This window comes from Schistosoma mansoni (genome assembly GCF_000237925.1).
Source record: "Schistosoma mansoni, WGS project CABG00000000 data, chromosome 3 unplaced supercontig 0044, strain Puerto Rico, whole genome shotgun sequence".
Taxonomy (NCBI): domain Eukaryota; kingdom Metazoa; phylum Platyhelminthes; class Trematoda; order Strigeidida; family Schistosomatidae; genus Schistosoma; species Schistosoma mansoni.
In genome coordinates this window covers 114988-136178 of record NW_017386006.1, presented here as the reverse complement: position 1 = coordinate 136178, position 21191 = coordinate 114988, and the positions used below count along the sequence as shown (strand labels likewise).

General features: G+C 31.4%; 1 protein-coding gene and 1 non-coding gene across 2 annotated transcripts in view; both read left to right on the top strand.

The window, feature by feature from the left end:
* The window catches only part of Smp_000340 (nuclear hormone receptor superfamily protein-related), a gene marked incomplete at both ends in the record, with an annotated part of 54957 nt that overhangs the window by 19813 nt on the left and 13953 nt on the right, over positions 1-21191 (top strand). The window contains one exon of the mRNA XM_018791409.1: positions 1374-1910. Within this exon, the coding sequence (XP_018645358.1) occupies positions 1374-1910 (537 nt within the window). The remainder of the gene's footprint in view (positions 1-1373; positions 1911-21191) is intronic.
* Smp_tRNA_00192_Pseudo_TTG.1.1 lies at positions 3152-3222 on the top strand. Its single transcript has one exon. It is a non-coding gene (tRNA).

The following is a 21191-nucleotide window of genomic DNA, read 5'->3' as shown; positions in this document are numbered from 1 at the left end:
ATCAGTATCATATACAAACGCACAAACCTATTAGAGTTTGACCTACAAATTTTTAACCTGTCTGATAATATGTCTATTACTCAATTATATGTATTCTAGGTATGATAACAGTAATTTATACGTTGACTAAATGATTATCGAAGTTGAAATTTCTTCAGTCTAACTACCGTTTCCAAACTCTCTCTGTTATCGTAAATATTATTACTACTATTTCTTAAAATCTGATTTCCGATCCCACAATAGGACGAAACTGCCGTCCAATGCTTCCAAGTTTTCCATGGTAGCCTAGTCTCAATTGACTCATGATCTCAACTATTAAATATGGTTCATTTTAAAGCCAGTTTTCAGAATCCACGGATAGCGTTTCATCTTCACACTATGAATACAGCAGTGCATATTTTTAGATCTTACTTCTCAGTGATATGAGATATGAAAAAAGTAGTTTACTTTAAAAGAAAGATTAGATAATTTAAAACTCTAACCTCTTATAGTGTACAGAATAGAAGACTATCGAAAATTACCTTGTAATAATATTAAACCCTTTTTATTTACAAGGGTTTTCATAATTCCTAAGAGTCTTCTTATATTAAGACTATTTCTTATCTATTCCTTAATATTTTAAAACTAGATTGGGTAGTGAATTTATGGAATATATTTTATCAGTATGGGGATTTGTAGAGATCATAGTATTTTCACAGTTGAAGTCACGAGTCGATCTAAGCTAGACCACCATTGAAAACATGGAAGCACTGGACTGCTGAGGAGTCCCGTACTAGCACGAGACGGCCATCCAGTGCTTCCAGGCTTTCAATAGTGGTCTAGCTTGGATCGACTTGTGATTTAAACTGTGAGAATACATTTTGATCTAGGATTTTGTTAAAATTGTTTAGCCGTGAATAAGTTTCTATCGTATGCATATGTTTTATTGAAGTGAATGAAATCTAGTCTGATCATCTTAATTGAACTATATTTCTTCATATTTATTTAATTTATTCATAATCTGATCCTCTTTCCTTTATTTATTCAAATTTCCATCATTTCTCTTTGTACTTAAGGATTTCTGACTTCAATAGTGTACTGAGCTTACGTTCTATCGTATAGGTAAATAACGGCTAAAGATATAAGCTTTGTGTTTGAGTACTAAATACTTCTGCCATATATCGTCAGTATAAAATATCTGTTGAAATTGCTATATGCAGTATAATATCAATGCTCTGTAGTGATTGATAACACATCTATTCATCATAACCAGTCAGATTATTTTCAATTTCTAAGGCTTTGTTAGTGAATCAATCAGATTTTTTCGCATAACATATTTGTAGTAGGTAACAACTTTTATTCAACTGTTTTTTACCTCCTTTTTTTAAATTTAGGGTTTCTTTCGTCGAAGTATTCAAAAACAAATTGAATATAAATGTTTAAGAGATGGAAAATGTCTTGTAATACGTTTAAATCGTAATCGTTGTCAATATTGTCGTTTTCGTAAATGTCTTGCTGCTGGTATGTCAAAAGATAGTGTACGATATGGTCGAATGCCAAGACGAACACGTGGTTCTGACTGTGGAAGAGATGGTTCAGACCAGCTAATGTCAATGCAGCATAATTCATCTACAAATTCAGTGAGAATTGATTCAACTATTGGTAATGGTAGTGGACATGTTTCCGCTTTTATTCCACCACCTTCATGTACATCAGAATTATCGGGTAATTCAGCAGTAGTGGGAGCGGCAGTGGCAACGACAACAACAACCACAAATATGACTACTGGTCGTTATGGTGTATGTAGTAGACCAGGGAATGATCATCTTGGTTTATATGAAACTATACTAACTATAAGTCAAGCTTATCAAAATTTCTCTCCATATACTGATGAAAAGATTAAAGTTATGCGATGCAGACCAATCACTTTGGTAAGAATGTTCTCTTATATATATATAAGATATGTATGTATAATTATCAATAAATTTAATTGTATTTTCATTTATTCATAATTGACTTTCGATTTCAAAATCAACATTAAAATGTATATTTATTTAACTAATTTGTCCTAAATAGATTCCATTACTAACTAATATTTAAAATTTAATATTCTCAATTGTCATGTTTTTAAATGACTTGGTTTAATACACATTGTCAATGAAGACATACTGTTATAAATGGGGTGTACCCCATGATATATTATGAACGGAAGAGACGATAACAGCATCAAGGTTATAGTCGTCTAGGTGAAACAAGATAATATTTTGAAAACAAACACTTTTTTAAAATATTATGATCAATCCTTATTTGTTTGTTGAAGAAATTTTTAGTTCTGGACATATATTGTTTTTCACAGTTAAAATCACAAGTTCATCTAAGCTAGACCATTACTAAAGACCTGGAAGTACTGGATGGCCGTTTCGTCTCAGTATGTGACTCCTCAACATCACCTCACGATCTCGCATGCGGGACTCGAAAAATTTTAATATATTTAGAAAAATGTTATTTTTCTAGTGATAGACTGTTCTGATTAATCCAAGGAAAATTTTTTTAATTCAAAAATTACTGAATATTGGAACTAAAAAGAAGAATAGTTATTTTTACAGCTTGATTAATTAATTTTAGACAATAGTTTGAGATCATCGAACCACTTCATAATTTAGTGATCTATTTTAATTGAAAGTTTTAAGTAAGAACTAAATAACTATACTATGTCCTCCTCTCTTTTGTGTTCATTACGATCTAAATCTTCAGTAGCTAGATTCTTAAAACTAATTGCTTTTTAAATTTGATCTGGAGAATTATTCATCACTCATGTTATTAGAGTCCTGTATGAAACGGCAGCTTCTTCGTTAAAGACACTTCAAATTTTAGTCAGTATACATATAACTGAAGTTCGATCTCAACTTGATCTACTTCTGTTTAGATAGCTCTACAGTAGCATTATCTCTCTATCTATTAGTAGTTGTATAGTTTAAAATTGAGTACATAGTTTTTTATTTATCAAACAAGTTACAACACTTAACTTAGTATTGTTTGTTTGAATCTTCCCATTGATGTTTAGGACTGCACCTAGTCAGTCTCTAATTGTCATATGTGCACACTGTGCGTATTGCCTCGATATAGCCTTAATTTACAAGCATGGTAAGCAAAGATGGATAGTGGCCAGCAGTGGAATCTAGGACGCGCGTCTCGTCCTATTTGGGACTCGTCAGCTGGATGTACCTGTGTCTCAGAGTTGATTGACCAGTTGCAGTCCTAAACATCAATTGGAAGATTCAATCAAGCAATACTGAGTGGATTTAAACTTTACCCCATCGCACAAGAAAGTGGCTATCAAGACTCAATAGCTAAGTGGATAACACGATTGCGTTTGATGCGAACGGTACTGGGTTCGAGTCCCAGATTGAGCATCAACTCTGAGATGCAGGTACATCCAGCTGACGAGTCCAAATAGGACGAAACGCGCTTTGTGGATTCCACTGCTGACCACTGTCCATCTTTGCTTACAAGTTACATCACTGTTTTGAGAAGACTATACTAAAGTAAATTTAAGAAGAAAATACTCATTTTCAAAAGATCTCACTGTTTTAATAGTCGTTTTAACCATAATCTTCCTTTTTTCATATCAATTAATATTTCCAAGTTGTTTTTATTCTCCTGTAAAAATTGTAGAGAAATTATTAAAATTCACCATAATCTTTGGTAGTCTTACACAGTTTCATCTTTAAAAAAGTTTTCTTTGTCTATCCGAAAAAAAGGATTCATAATCTTAGTTTTTTAAATTACCCCTATAGTGTCTAGGGTGTATTGTTTGAGTTTGATAATTTTATACTTCAATTGTGAATAGTAGTGTTTATTTCTTTTGTATGTTCAAATCAGTAGGTGTTTCAATTCTTTAATTGTTTTGTTATGATAAGATTATCTCACCATCATCATTTTTTTGACATACATATTGGCATACACGCAAGAAAGAATATAACAGCATGAAAATCTAATCATTCTCCTTTGTTTTCTTTCTGTTCAAAAATCATACTCTTGTTACCTTATAGCAACTGAAATACACTTTTCCAATAAATAATACATTTCTTTTTGAGTGGTGTATATGGGGATTTTCAGTAACTAACTTGGAGTTTATACGTTCAGTTGCTCAATTTTCAATATGTATAACGTACTTTGAATACATAAATTAATTTAATGAAAGTTACAATCAACATTGCATTTAGAAAGACACGGCTTAATGTCTTCATTGAAAAGATTAATTGAAATATTCAGGTGAATAAGTTCAATTAGAATTTAATAACTGATTCGTTCACCATGTTTTCTAATGAAAATTTGATACCTAAAAGATATCTTTGAATAATTTGAAGTACATTGTGATGATACAGTTTTCTGAATCTTTTACCATACTTTACTCTCTACACTATCCTTATAATATGTTCATTTACTGATCTTGAAATCTATATTAACCTTTAATTCATTTGGTTGGCTCTAAGAGTGTAACTGAGAGAGTTAGTTAGCTTCAATATTTTTCCGTCTAATATTATAGATGATATATGCATAAGATAAACATATTATTATGTTTCGTAATTTGCATCATGAACCAAATTTAGTTGGATAACCATTGAAAACAATCTTAAGCATCGGACAATCATTTCGTTCTGGCAAGAGAAAATGGGCATTCATAAACGCGCGAATAACCAAACCTAAGATGTTCAAACCTTATCACGTTCCCAATTGCCTTTAGATCATTGAGTTACTGTCTAATGGTTACTGCTTAAAGTCTCTCTAAATAAACGATAAGTGATAATGTGACAGTTTAATGGCTTAGTCATCCAATACTCACAAAGTGCAATTCTATTGCACCCGCACTGTTTAGTAGCTTAACAATATTGTACTTGATCAATAACATAATTAGACATTTTTAATTATTAAATAACCGTTACATATAATAAGTTATATGTTGTTTTGGAACTGGTTACCACTAACGTCTAGATAGATTGACAATGAGGTACACTTATTACCTAAATTTATTTCCACTTATATAAAGTTAGCATGCTCTATATTTAGAAGTATTGCAATTAGTCACTTAAGGATTATTATCAGTAATAATGAAGACTTCTATAATTGTTTAACGCCCCTCGTCCATACGGAGTAATTAATCAGTTCCTTCTAATATCGTCACTGAGGCGTTTTCACTGGTTATTTTCAATCCTAAGTAATATCATTCTGTTCACTATCCGGTATTTTCAAAGGCTTTGAATTACTTGAAAAAACTTTCAAATCTCTGAAAACTGAGGTATACGCGGAATGATTGATTGTTTTTCGACTTTTCTATTATAATCGGTCAGTTACTAGGGAGTGAAGTGTCATATTTGTCTAGTCTTCTAATTCTACAGACTGAATTTCGTCAGTCAAGTTGCAACGTAGCCATTACCCTAGGTAAAACTCAACATCATGTGAACCATGTTTTGATGTTAGGTGGTTGAAGGTAGTCCATTGGAAACCTTGAATTTGGATTTCGTACCAATGTTCATTCATCTCCAAGACTTAACTGTAATATTGAAGGTACTAGTTGTCCCAGTAGGATTCGAATTCGCATCATCCTGCTCCACTGTTTGAGACTTCACAACTGAACTTCCCAGACCTAGAATCCCGATGAGCATCACTTCCTTCAAGATTGTAGGTACGCTTTGCTGACGAGTGCTAAACAGTGCCAAACGTAGGTGCAGGGTATCCTAATCTATTCATCAAAATCTACTGAGTTCTGTTTTGTTTTTTCCCTCTCACAGTTTTGATTAACTGGACAATCATATATAAATATGATGTTTCATCATCCTATTAGTTTTTTTGTACACTGCTGAATTTAACTCCCAGTTTACGACATAAAGTTTTGCTAATTTTTTTGGTTAAAAACCCAACAGAAGAAAAATTACCGACAATGTATTTTCCGTTTTAATTTTTCACTTCTCACTTAATATTTTCTGTTTATTTCAGTTTATTCTGAGGTGTTTTGTTTATCCGATGTAAAAACCCTTTAGCTGAAACTAGTATTGTGTGCATTGTGTATGTCAGAACTTGATTATGTATTGTATGTATATGTGAGAGTATGTTTCTTCTTACAATTTCTCTTTCTCCCATTCACTCATCTACTTCGTTTCATTTTATTCATTCACTAATATACATACATCTATGTGAATATTTCAATTTACTTTCTAAATAACCTTATTTTATTCCACTAGGAGAAATATGCCATTTGGGTTTTTAAACGACACGTAACGTGAAAATTCTGTTATGCCTTTATTTTCATGCGTCCTTGTTTGACCCCAACATGACCTTGTGTAATAGTTGGCCCAGTCTTATATTTATTATTTTCTTTTCAATTCTGCCCTCTGAACTTACCTATAATTATGATGATGTTGGGGATGATGAATGTGATTTTAATAATTTCTACTCCCCATAGCATCTAACTCTCTGATGGGCATTCAATAATATACGAAAATGAACCAATCAAATTGTATTTGACTAGTAGGAGAGTTTTGTAGACCAGACTTTGTAATAAGATTTTCTTTTAGTTACATGAAAAGAGATATGGAAAAGAAATAGTAATGAATTTGGTTATTTCATTCTCAGACTATAACGTTTCAAATACAGTTAGATGTGCCATTGACAATATATACGTCTAGAGATAACAACTGAACATATACATAGAATACAATTTGCTTATAATGCAAATTAATGAGAAGTTCCTTTATATTGTTTATCATTGTAATCTAAACACTGTACATAGTAAATCATCACAGCGCTCATACAAATGCGCACCTCTGTTTAAACGTTAGTCATCACATTCACTCATAACCATGCAAACGCTAACATATACTTACATCAATGTTTATCTTTGTATTTGTACGTGTGTATAGATGAAATGGAAACAGGCAGACAGATACATTTGTTACATTGTATATTATGTAACATAAGTTATAAGTTATTGTTTTATGATTTAAATTGCTTGTGTGACTGACCATATTGTACGTTTGTGTAATGTATTAGTTAACTAGTTTAAAATAGATCTTGAATACATGTACTGTACCGTTCTTATTTTACAGAGAAAACTTAGCAATTTAAATTAAGGGTCTAACGTGGGTCAAAAAAGAAGTCATCAAAATAGTTTGACTTTGGCATATGTTAAATACTTAGCAACAAGGTAATGTTTTTGAGATGGCAAAGATTTGTAGCTCAGGTGGATGATTTAGGTGGAATTTCGTCCTATGAACTGGTTGTTTTGGTTGTGAAGCTTTCGTTATTCTTCTGAACAGCATCATCGACTTCTACCTGAAGTTCGTGCTGATGATGTCGTTCGGAAGAACAATGAAAGTTCCACGACTAAACCATTCAGCTCGGAGAACAAAACTCGACGTAAAGGTAATGCTTTCAAGCATAAAACTCTGACAACTAATATTGCAACTAAGTAAGTTGAATTTCATTCGGCTATAACTAGCGGTCAAACAATATCGGTAATCATGAAAACCATCGACATTGAAATACTCTCAGAGAATTGTTTCACTACATGAAATTTCAATGTATAATTATACCATTCGGTTTACGCTATTTGAATCACTGATTAGTAACGATTCCTATACTTCTTATTGCTTGATACTGATCGGATTACTGCACTCCAGCAACATGTATTTATTGATGTTAAGTGATTGGCGGTGACCAGTAAGAAACTCTGTAACTAGATTTCTTATTAATTGATCCTCGTCTGCTAAGTGTAATATACAATTTCGGGAGAATTAATGTTTTCCTTCAAAGATTCAAACCAGTGTCACCCGATATCATACTTAGGTATGTTGTCTCTGAAGCTACTCGAATTCTAGCTTACTTTATTACCATTTCAAAAATCCATTGATAAAAGAAGGCTTTAATTTAGAGTAAGTTATTTAATTATACACAATGTTGATTCACTTAAATATTACAAGTTGATCGATAGAATTCGATCATCATCATCACTGAATAATCCGACAAACGTGACATTAGTCATTACGGTAAAATACCTCTTACAAATCGCTAACAATACTAACAGTTTAAACAGAAATGGATAGCGGTGGAATCCAAGATGCGCGTTTCGTCCTGTTTGGCTACAAAAATGAATTAATGGTTTAAATGTTGGTATACACTTAAAATTTCAGCTAAATTGTTATAGATGAGCTGTATATCATTAGATCATATAAGTTGCTAAATGAATCTCCGTTTTTTCCACTTACTTGTTAGCCATAAAGACTGAGCGGTTTGGTTATTAAAGTTTCAGATCTGTTGCAACGTTAAGCGTTTGATAGGTTCACGTCAAACATGACAGTAATTTGATGCTTGGGCGAAAGATATGTAGAACAGAGTGTTTGTTGAGAAAATCTGCAGAGAGTAAAACAAGAAACAGAGTTGACCTGATGAATCAGTCAGCACAAAAATATACTTATGTTTATTAGTGAAGCCATTCAATAGCAATTAGCAATAACACTGATGTTAGGTTATGACAATCTGTCAATTGAATACATCACACACGATATCGCAACGACTTATCTCTGTAATTCTAAAATAACCTAGATTTTCCTCTCTTTCAACTTCTGCTATAAACTTTTCTCCATTCAAATAAATATCCGATACTTTGATTTATATATCTTAGTAACAAATGTGTTTTGTAATTCATATTATATTAGTTATCTGAATCTTCTCATTGACATTTAAGACTTCAGTTGGTCAGTCTCTTATTGGAATATGTGCTTCCTGAGGGGATTGACTCTATAGTGTCTTAAGTCACAAACATTATAGACATAGATGAGTGGTGACTAGCAAAGGAATCAACGACGCATGTATCGTCCAGTTTGAGATTCGTCAAATGGATATGCCTGCATTCCAGAGTTGATGTTTACTCCGGAACCCAAATCCAGTACTGTTCGCTTGAAACAACATCGCGTTTTCCACTTAGCTATTGAGTCCAGATAGTTACTAGCTTGTGCAATATGGTGAGGTTTAGTTAAGTTATATTAGTTGTTTAAATCTTCTCATTGACATTTTCACACTGACTTTTTCTTGTATGAATTAGCCTGATAAAATGAAAGCCGTTTTTCATTGACACATGTGTACCAAATAGTATATTTAAATCTGCATCATAATTACTTATTTTTCAAACTAAATTGTAAGTAACACTAACGATAGCCGATTCTAAGTAATGCTTACATTAAATGATACATTAACTGCGTGGTCATTTTTTTTATCCACCTTATTTTTGACTAATACTTTGGAACCTATGTTTATTTATATGAGGTTATTAAGAATACTAATCAGAGTAAACTGTAGTTGTTAAGTTCTAACATGTTTCTTTGGTTGACACTTTTTTTTTAGTTAAGATTACACAGATAAATCTTTGTTTGATTAGATCCCATTTATAAAGTCTAAGGTCAAGATACTACAAAAAACAGTTGCATTTATTAAGTGAAAAAAATATGACCTTAACATTTTGGAGCCAACAATTGTGTTTGAATGTTCACAATAAAAAATGTGATTCATTTACCTACCTCATAACTTGTATTGTATCAACATGTTTTTACTGATATTACCGTTACAAATGATAATCTACATGATGATAACGATGACAATTATAAAACAATTGATTCAAATAAAACTCATCCTAGTTTTGTTTTATACAGGTGATTAATACATTACTATTTGTTTTACCACATACCCACTACTTGTATTATAAATAATCTAGATTTTAAATGTATCTACAATGTATAACCCTTAGGCGATTTACTATTGTTGACCTTGGTTAATGTTTAGGATTATTATGTTTAATTATAACTCTACTAAATTACAGTTGATATGAGTTCAATCTTAGTTGATACTCATAGTAAATATGGGATGAATAGAATAATGAAATCGACTAATAACGATGTGGATTGTTATTAGAAATAATATATTGACGATTAGACGATATAGTTTGCATCTTGAGTTAATGACATAATCAATCATTAATGGTAGACTATTTAATTAGTGAATAGGTAATGTGTGACTACTAAAAGTAGAAAATACAATATGAGTCATTAGTTTGTTTAATGCATTTCTGAGGTATCGTAGAAGAATACAGTGAAAAATGTGTATATCATGTATGGGATTTTAGATATCGATGAGACTTTTAAATTTCATGGCTGATACAATCAAAACATAAGTTAAGTGTACCTATTCACCTCTCTATCCTTGCTCACTGTTATTCCAAGCATTATATTGGATTGAATGATCACACAATACCAATCTTCAGTTTAAGTGATTGTTTATCTAAAGCATTTACGAAGATGTAAGATTCCGGGATGACTACAATCAGTTTTATACACACTGTATTAAGTTTGGCTATTAAGTAATTGTGACGATCGTTATATTTTGTTAGTAAGTACAATGGGAAATTTTTAAAAATAACTTCATATTTTGCGAGTTATTATTCATAATTATAATTAATCTCTTAGGTTTGACTAGTACGGTTATTAAATCTTATGCTACTACTAATAATTATGTATTTACTAGTGACTAATTTAGACTAGTAATCCTTGTAGTTCTATTGAGAGGTTGTAACCAGTTGAGTATAATCATATCGGATTAAGGCAGTTATCCATGATGGTCTAACCATATTAAAGATTGATTGAAAGTAGAACCGTAAACCACTGGATCCAAACTCACTGGTTTGAACGTTAAGTTGCTAGACCTCGACAATTTCAGTTTGACCCCTAGTGGGCTCCTGGTTGCGTACGGCTAAGGAGTTCCATATCAGAATAAAATACCTGTCCAGAGCTTCCTGGCATTCAGTAGTTGTCTAACAACGATCAGTCTGTGATGTACACTAGGAAACTCATACAAGATATATATATATATATATAATCTATTCACTCTGTTATTACATAAAGGTTCAATGGTTTTTAATGTATCTCAATAAGTCATAAACAAATTTATATTATTCACATGAATAAGATGTAAATGTTATGTTCTGTGGTGGTTTTACATATATCAACTTCCCTTAGATCTTTAAAAATAAATGTTCATGTTTACGTTTATACTTGTACATAGAGATGTGTCTTTGTACTTGCATGCATTCACTCAGTCCCTATACATTTTCATTAGATATGTGTTACTTTCTATCAGATTTTTTTTGCCATAAGACTTAAGTTTTGCACATAAAAAAGATCGTTCATGGAATAATCGTTGAAATATTATCACAAAATGAATAATTGTGACATTAAACATTATTTTCTATGTGTAAGAGATAACTATTTTTTTGTACTGGGAAATTTCATGTCATTGTTTAATAACGAGTGTTTATTACGAACATCAAACTGCATCATCTAATACAATCTATGTTTACAGATCTTAATTTTACACTGTTATATTTATTTTCCTTTTGTATTTTTATGTTTCTATTCGCTTCAATTTAAAAATATACAATTTCTTTTGTTTGTAAGCATGTGTGTACCTGCACATTAGCACAATGTCATACCTATTGACCTCTAACCAATTGGCACGTGCCTTTTTTATCGGTTTACTCACATAGACATGGATTAGGTCGATCAATAAATATCTTGCTTACACGTTTTATAGACAATAAAACAAACTATGAAATTTACTAATTTACAATCTGCTTGTTTATCAGTTTAAATAAGTGTCTCTTCGTTGATGTACCATGGTTTGTGTCTGTATGTGTGTGCTATTGTTGTCGGTGATAATCATTTATAGTCAGTTCGTTACTTTCTAAGCTAAAAAAACATTTCAGTGAATACTTATAAAGTGTAAATCAGATTAAATAGAAAATTACTAGCCTTCACATTTAGAGCATCGCTCGAAGTCAAGTATACAAATCTGTGTTGGATAAATTATTCAAAATAATCCAATGCAGATCATTAAGTGATTCGTATGGAAGCTGTTCACATAGGATTATCAAATACTTAGATGGTTGAGTAGAGATACTTGATTATGAATTAATATCATTTGAAAAGTCATTTGATATCTACCTGGGTTTGGACATTGTACTCATTACATTCTAACTTGTGGATGTTGCTACAGGACATGAAAGTGATGAGTTCTATCTTGTATAATGTTATGTATATAACATTCAACTCTAATACTTAAAGAGTATCCAGTATCCCTTGGATAACACGTGACGATCAACGTTTTTTTATTGAAAGTGTTATCATGCACTAACATTAGTCTAGGTTTATGAAAAATCAATTTTGTTGCTGTAGTAAAACGCTTTAATTCTACAGAGTAGATGGATTATTATTAGCTTTTCGGTTCGTTACATTTAGAACTCATCATCTGAATATTGACATTTATACTGAGAATATAACTCAACAACATTCGCTCCAAACTCAGAAGAGTTATCAACTGAGTTACCAAATCCAGATAAACGCTAACATTCTCAAAGAATATGATGTTTACATCACTATTTATAAATATTTGAATTATATCACTGTTAATATTCAGGGTTTTAGTGATATTTTTTCAGAAGTATACTTCATTCCAGCTTGGTTTACATGTCATTACTAGATTCTCTTCAGGTTTTTTTCATTAAAATAAAAAGGTACCCATTTTATATTGTTTTGTTTTCTTTTAAGACGGAAGAAAATTCATTTCATTTCATCATAAATTATAATATATATTGACTGTTTTTTTTTCTTTGCTCATTTAATTAGCATACATTTTTTAAAGCTCTTATGATTGTTTGTCATACTAACCATCTGTCTTGTTAATAAATAATGCATATATTGTTCTTATTAGTACTAGTGCCAGTAGTAAAAGTAGTAATAATACTATTATTATTATTATTACTAGCATTACTACTAATAATACAACACTATTGTTGATTTTTCCTTCATTTGCATTTCGCAATGACTGTTTTAAGTTAATATCATAAAGATCAGAAATATACTACACCTGTTAATCAGATTTTCACATCTATCACTTTTCGCTTACATATGACCGGCTCTATGTATGTTTGTATGATCTGTATGTTTTCATATTTGCTCCTCTTAGAATAATAGTTTTCTTCATAACTGTTGACCTTTTTCTGTGCTATAATTCAACATCTCAACATGTCAGCCTCAGTTACTCAAGTTATCCACTATAAAATATAATTCATTTATTAGCATTGTCACTTTCTCTGTGCTTATTTTAAGTTTTGTGTAGAACTTACATACACAAACACACATTATGTATATTAAAAACAATATGCATTTAAGTCAAATGTTTTCTTTTAAAGTTTGTATTGTTCTAATACAGCCTGACTGTACCCATTCCCTTTTATCTTGTGTGTTGGTTGGTTAGTTAACTCGATCTCTCTAAGAACAAATATATAAGCTAAAGAGGAAGGGGGCTGGCCACTGTATACGGTCCTTCATTTCAAAGTTATTCTCTTGTTCATATATTTTACTGACTTTAATTATTTCATTATATTCCTACCTCTAACCATGTTAACCTAAATATAAATATGTATGCAAACAGGATTTCTACCCCATCACCACTACTACTATTTCTATTATGCTGATACCACGTGTGTAAAACAATCATTTTTCCTCTCTCTTGGTGACTTTCTCTCTCCTAATCTCTTAACCTTCTTTTCTGACTTTTATCCTACCATCTATTTACCTCTTTCTTATCCCATAAATACACAGACAATCACATACGCATACATACATATCTATAAACATCGCATGTACATATCAGTCAGCTGTATATGATATTTATTCTTTCTATCCATCTTTCTAGCATAAATGTTCTCCTTTTTTTTCTTAATGTCGGCACCCCCTTTATCATTCACCCGCATTATTAATTTTATTCCTACGACCTTAAAAATTGAGGCGAACAATAAAAAGAAATTTCTTTCCTTCTACACCTATTCACTCTAGTGTATCGTTTGAAACTGTTAAGTATTTTAATAGTCTAATTAAAATAACAAAATATGTTAACATATATATCCATGAATTTTATAAGCTAATTTATGTTAATGAATTGTTTAATACTACCGTAACAACTTATATCATTACTATACCCCTCTCTCTCCCCATCACTCCCATTCCTTTCTAGATATCGTTCTGTCGCTCTTTTTTTTACATGCTGTAACAAGTCACTAACGCTTAATTTCACAATTCTATAGATAATATTTATGTTAGTTGTAATCATGAAAACTCTTAATAGATTATGTATAGTCAACTTTTTAAACCAACTGCTACGTGATCTGATAAACGATATATATACGTGTTTGAAGTGATCTATTAACTGAATAATATTAGTCCAGTTTACCTTGTTCTACTCTACGTTGTGTTCAGAGATAATTAACTAATACTAATGGAACGGAAAACTGATTAGCTATCTGGTGGTATAAACTTAATGACAGTAGAAAGAAATATCTCTACTTTGATGAACACCGTTTAATGAGTTCAAATGAAATTTATAGATGATTATCATTGACTAGAGTATGAATATTATTAACGATTTGTAATTTCTTGTTGTTGATATCCGAAATAGCGATTGGTCAATCTCTATCGCTGTATGTGTATCCTGAGTGGATGTCAGGACTCGTGTTTCGACTTATTTGAGACTAGTCATCTGAATATACCTACATCCTTATGTTGACGTTTACTCTGATACTGGGACCTAGTATCTTTCATTTTAAACCTCTACTCGTTATCCACTGGGTTACCGGGTCAAGATGTCCACTAACTTGCTAACTAATACATAAGTAGTTTAAAGAAAAACTAGGAGGCGGTCAAACCAAGATGTATAAGTATTTGAAGTTACTCACTGTTAGATTGCTTAGTATTAGTAGGCATAGATGTGTCCTATTTTCAAGAATCATGATTAGGGCTGTGCAAATCTATTCATTATTAAACGCAGAGTATTATTTCATAGTTTTTTCCATGTCTTTTCAGCTTCTTTTCAAATCATATTTTTAAATTCATAGTTTAAATCCCAAACTGACAATAACAACTACTGAAAATCAAGAGTATATATTAGTCTTTTCTGATTATCATTAAAACTAGTATATTAAGTACTCGTTAGGCATTTTGTCAATATTATTTCGATGTGGTGAAATGATGTAGAATGTTGATCCCATGTTGATTATGACTGAATATAAATAACCCTTTCGCGTTAGACGGATAATATAGTGATCGAATATACTGTACTGTATGTCAGAATCATAAGGTTTCAATCTAAACACCAGCTTACCTTCATCTACTGAAGTTCAACACTATTGTGTAATATATATATAGTCATGCTTTCATTTTTTACTTTGAACTGTATAGTGGCATTATTCCTGTTGTTACTGGGTTTGATTCTGCTTTTCTTCTCTTCTCATCATGTTTCTCTTCTGTCAGTAAGATTCCTAGTTCCAATCCTTGGTACATAGCACTTATATCTGTCCGTATAATTAACACACACCACATCATATATAAATTTTCAGTTTCGTTAATGCTGTTAACATGAAAATTGACTAAGTGAATTTACTCTTTGTAAAGAGATCTTATTGTGTGAAGATAACTATCCTTTCTGAATGTTCAACAAAAGTGCAATATCTAACATTTTTGAACATTCTCCCTTTAATTCAACGTATCATTGGTACATATACGAGCGTGATTTTCACTGGGAACTTCATTTTGATTATCAAAAGCCATCTACTTATGTCTTTTGAGAATATATCACTGAATTCTTCATGTCCCTATCCTTTTTCTCTTTCCAAATTTATTCCACTGGATTATACTCCTTAAATAACATCTTCAAACCCTAATCTTTCATATAACGCTTATACTCTTACTACTTCTACCACTATGGGATTTGAATCGACAACTGCATCTCTGTGCTAATGTGGTATGGCAACTCGAACTGATGTACGTACATACGAAGTTCTACGTTGTGATTGACTGACTGATATCACTGTAGCGCATCCTAACTTACCTGATAAAAATCTAAACTAATTGACAATTAGAGCTTGAAGTGAATACCCCAGTGAACATGATGCCTTTATATGGAATATTCACTAACTAAATAAATGGAAAAATACTGGATTTAGCACACAAATTGAACATTGTTAAGTAGATATACTACAAATTCACGGACACATAATCTATCCCGTCTTGTCTTGTGATCAAAAATAGTCTGATTACTATAAGAATCTTTATATTTTTCTAAATTAATAAAATTTACTTTTGCGGAATTACGGTTACCTTTCTCTTTCTCTCTTCATCTATTAATAAAGTAACTCTGCAAATTTAGTAACAACAACAACAACAAAAAATAAACATTTGTCTATTACGATTATCCAGTTGGATATGATCGCCTAAAGCACATACCACACATCTTATTTGCATTTTTCTTCTAAATTCACTGTATTTTTTTCATCCAACATATTGATGTATTTTGTTTGTTTGTGTGTATGTGTGTGCCGTTTATTATTAATAAAGAAAATGAGAAGAAATGCATCGTGTTTACGTTTTAGTTTATTTTGTTATTTGTGGTGTTTCGTAATTTTTTGTTATTTACAGTTTTTTTTATTATTAGTGGATAGAATGCTATAAGACGAATAAATAAACTTTCATTTGTGGTGAAGGTTGAATAATGTAAATATGACCTTAAAATGAACCAATCATGATTATGGGGCAAGGAAATAAATGATTGTTGACTCTGTTTATTAGTTTTTCTTTTTTTAGTGTAAATGGTATAAGTATAAAATAGAATAGGTTTTTACATTTTATTGTATGTTTACAAAATTTAGTATTTAGAATGAATGATAGTTGAGAGATATATCAAGTACTTTGGTAATATTACATAATATCATCTATTCTGTTACGGTTATCTGAACATGTTTACCTGCATTTAATTTTGAAGGGTAATTTTAAGGAAGTTTGTGGTTGTTTTTGCTAAGTAATTATGTATCTCTCGATATACTTTATATATTCATTTAATCCACATGAAATCTGGTACAACTGGACACTAAGAATGATATATCCTGCACAAAATTACGTGTTTGCTTTGGTAGGTATTCTACTTGGGTGCCAGAAGTTAGAATCCGGTGTTCATCTTGTTGTGCTAACGAGGTATGGCAACTTGGACCGATGCATATATGTGCCTGGTCCTACGTTGTAGCTGACTGACTGACTGGGTGCCAGAACCGAGGCTGGTGGTTTCCTTAAGAGATTATTCTTCTAACCTTTAACCTGAAGGTCTTATCTACAAGATAGTAGAATAACTTTGCATAGGTTCATGAACTACTCGTTACATCTAGATCTTAAAACATATGTACCTTTTTATTCTGGAAAAAGGGTTTTTGAACCTCACTAAATGAACTGCACTTATCTGCTGATCTGGTTTGAGGGCTGGACATTCTCGTTTTGTTCTTTTTAGTTTCACAAAATGCACCATCACAGTCTGAAAGGAGTAAGACTTCCCTGAGAGAGTTTATAAACACTTGACTGCATGACAATACCTGAATTGAGAAAAAAACTCTCACTAACATCACTCATGCTAAGACATTTATAGGCTATTGACTGGGAACAGTTTAAACAAAGCTCATCATGATAACTAATTTTATGCGCTTCTGCATGTTTATTTAAAAAAATATGGATTGTTGAATTAGAATATAGAGATGACGTAGAATTTCGAGCGCAGATCTATAAAAACTTTTTGATGTGAAGTTTTTAGAATGCTGATTTTTCGGTGTAATTAAAATGTTGGAATAGATGCTATAGGTCTGTTTTAGATGCTTATTTTAATAAAAAAACAAAGAAAAGAAAGTGATTGCAAATGTCAACGTCTGTTCGACAGTTTTTTTTACTCCGAAATTTCATATACTTAATTCCTTTTATTGACATAAATGTACGAGGTGCCTATGGCCCGAGAAACACACCTTCAACTTCGTAAAATTATGTTTTTGATCAATACTCTCGTACAAGCGACTAAACACAAATCAATTGAATTCAACTATGAGCTACTCCATATATTATTTTCTGTAAATGCTTAACTGTGACACTAGACTACACCTCTAATGAAAGCAATATATATATGTAACTTGTGTTCCTAGAAGAATTAAATCATCATTCATACACTAATTATTTGTATAGTTGAGATCATGAGTCAGTTGAATCTAGACCACCATGGAAAACCTGGAAGCACTGAACAGCCGTTTCGTCTTATTGTGGGGCTCCTCAGCAGTGCGCATCCACGATCCCGCCTCACGAGATTCGAACCCAGGAACTACCAGTCTCGCGCAAGAGCACTTAACTGATAGACCGCTGAGCCGGCCGGCATCCAGCTGTGTTAATTATTTGTATTGGTTACAGATTATTCACAGTAAATACACATGATGTGTAGTTTGACGGTAAGGCTCTATCAGTAATGTTATTCTGTTTGTAATGAAGTTTATACTTTCAAAAAAATATTTATTTTCTTTGTTGAAATTCCAATGAGTGGAATCATTATATATTTACTAATATTTTGTAAACTAAATACCTGATGAAAAATGCAGTTTACCATGTAAATTTTTTAACAAATGAAAAGTCTAGTAATCTTACGCTTACGTTAATTATCATTACAATTATTACTATAGGTTATTCCTACTTTTCATGAACATTCGATTTATTTCTTTAGTCCATTAATACAATGCATAGTTTTTAGCTTTTCATTCATTCTTATAATCATCATCATCACCTCCACCTTCAGTCTTATTGTCTTTTATCCTACTGGCTTGATTATTTTAATTCTTATTGCTCTATCAGTCAGGACAACTATCTATCCATCTATTTATACATATATATCTATCCATCTATCTATGGAAGGAAATTGATTATTTTTCCAGTTCAAATCGATGCCCTCAGATCGGATATTCAGCTTCCTTATATTCCATAATGGCATCATGCCATGACCAAAAAATATGTTAGTAGTGTTTTATTATAGATTAGTTGTGTACATATACATATATTTATGTATATGTACATGTCTTTGTTGCGCTCAGGTCATTTGAGGACAAGTACAGTTTTCCCCTTTTAGCTGTAATATTAATCAACTAACTATGCATAGTGAAACTAAGCTAATAGCTTCATTCGTTGTAGTCTGCATCCTTTTTTTTCTCTTAGATTTTATTTCTCTGTTTTGTAACCTTTCCAATGATTACACATTACTCTTTACCTACTTACCCATCTATCTATTTATGTATCCGTTTTTTCCAATTTATTGATGTGAACTAGGACCTTGTTCATCTAACAAAACTTAGTCGTCATTATCATTCATCATTCCAAACCCTTTATCGGTTATTGTTTCATTGTTTTTCAAAATAGTTTATTCAAAAAATTACCTATTCTGGTTACGTCTGTAACGATACACATCAATATTATACACATATATGAAGTTAAGAGAAATGTCATCTAGCAAATGTTACATTACATTTTACTTCAGGTGTCTTGTATTCGTTTGTTGGTGATTTTATGCTTTGATATAATTTTTATTAATTACTAATTTTCAATAATAGCCACTTATTAACTGATAACATGGTAGGGCTGTGTCATTTTTGTTCTGGGTATGGAGTTTCTCATCAGCGCTTACTCACAGCATTTTCAAGGACTGAATCACAATTATTTAAATATCGAGGAGAACTCGTTATCTTCAAATTACCGATGTATTGCAATTCAAACCATAATATTTTAAACTTAACATTTCGATATATGATCAGTATGGAATGTCACTAGTAAATATATACTTCACTTTTGACATGGTTGGACTCCAGGATTTCTAACCAGAACTTTGAGAATTACCTCTCGAAGTTAGTTACTGGTATGGATATAGATTATCATTATGTTTCATAGTTCACTTTTAAAAAAAATTATTAATAATTAAACTTCGCTCAACTAATATCATGCCCTTTTTTTTTCCTTGTAACCTATTGCGAGTTGCTTGGACCAATATAAATAATGATAAATCTCGTTACATGATAATACAGTTGTGAGTTGAACTCGCAAACTGATTTATTTTAAGAAAATTAGTAAGAAAACTTTAAAAAAAAGAAAACTAATAATGAATACTCATCAAAATGTTGAACATACTACTTTTCATTAGGTGTTAACAAGATATAGTTTTGATGTACTTTTCTTTTAAATGTAACATTTCTATGCCGACTCATATAATAGTGATATAAAATTAAGGGCATATATATATATATATATATATATATATGATGATAAAGTAATGATGTTTGTTCTGTTGCAACAAGTCGATGGATAAATCCCACCAGTTTATTATAATAATATTACTTAAACACTATAATGTGATTATTGACAAACTTACTTGTACGTAACGTACTTATTAGTGATTAACTTTGAGCGGTAATTTTCGGAGTTCTAGTGGAAAACCATGAAGTACCAAAGAGTACAACCATATTGAATGTGAAGAAGTTACCTACCAGTGAAATTGGATGATTGTTCCACGATATTGTGAATCAACCCGAGTTTATTGATTCCATATTGAATGACATTAGTCATTTGATTAAATTAATTCATACATTACCTAGTTTTGGATTTATCGTTAGTACTCACTGATGAACCACGTCAGTAGTGAAAGTGGGCATATTATTTCTGTCAGTGAGTTTATTATCATTTGACTAATGTGTTCGGCTGCATAACCTAACATTGCTGATGTGGTGCAACAATGCTCCAATTTGATTGGTAGGGATGGGGAAGGGTAATTGCTTCACAATCGACCATGTATGGATTTTATCAGTTTACTATTGGTAGATGTACTGTTTGACTGAAATAGGAAGGCATTCAGAATACGTAACCACAAAATGTACTGAATAAATCAAGGTAAAATACAATAAAACGGGTTTTCTGGCATTTCAACTCAGTGGTGTTGGCTAACACTGGACAACTGTCTACACTCTAAAAGGACAGATTAAAAATACAACTGTCAGAAAAGCATATAAATTCAGTACACTTTCATGTAGAAATCTGTAGGAATCTCATGGGATAAAGAGCACAAATATGGATAGTGGACACCATGATTTTAATTCACTTTTTCTACTACCGACATTACAACTTAACTGATAGAATTCGTTCGGTACTGAAGATTTTTAGATAACATAATATTGTTTACCACAAAGTGATGGATTATTATAATAGAATAATATCCATAACTTT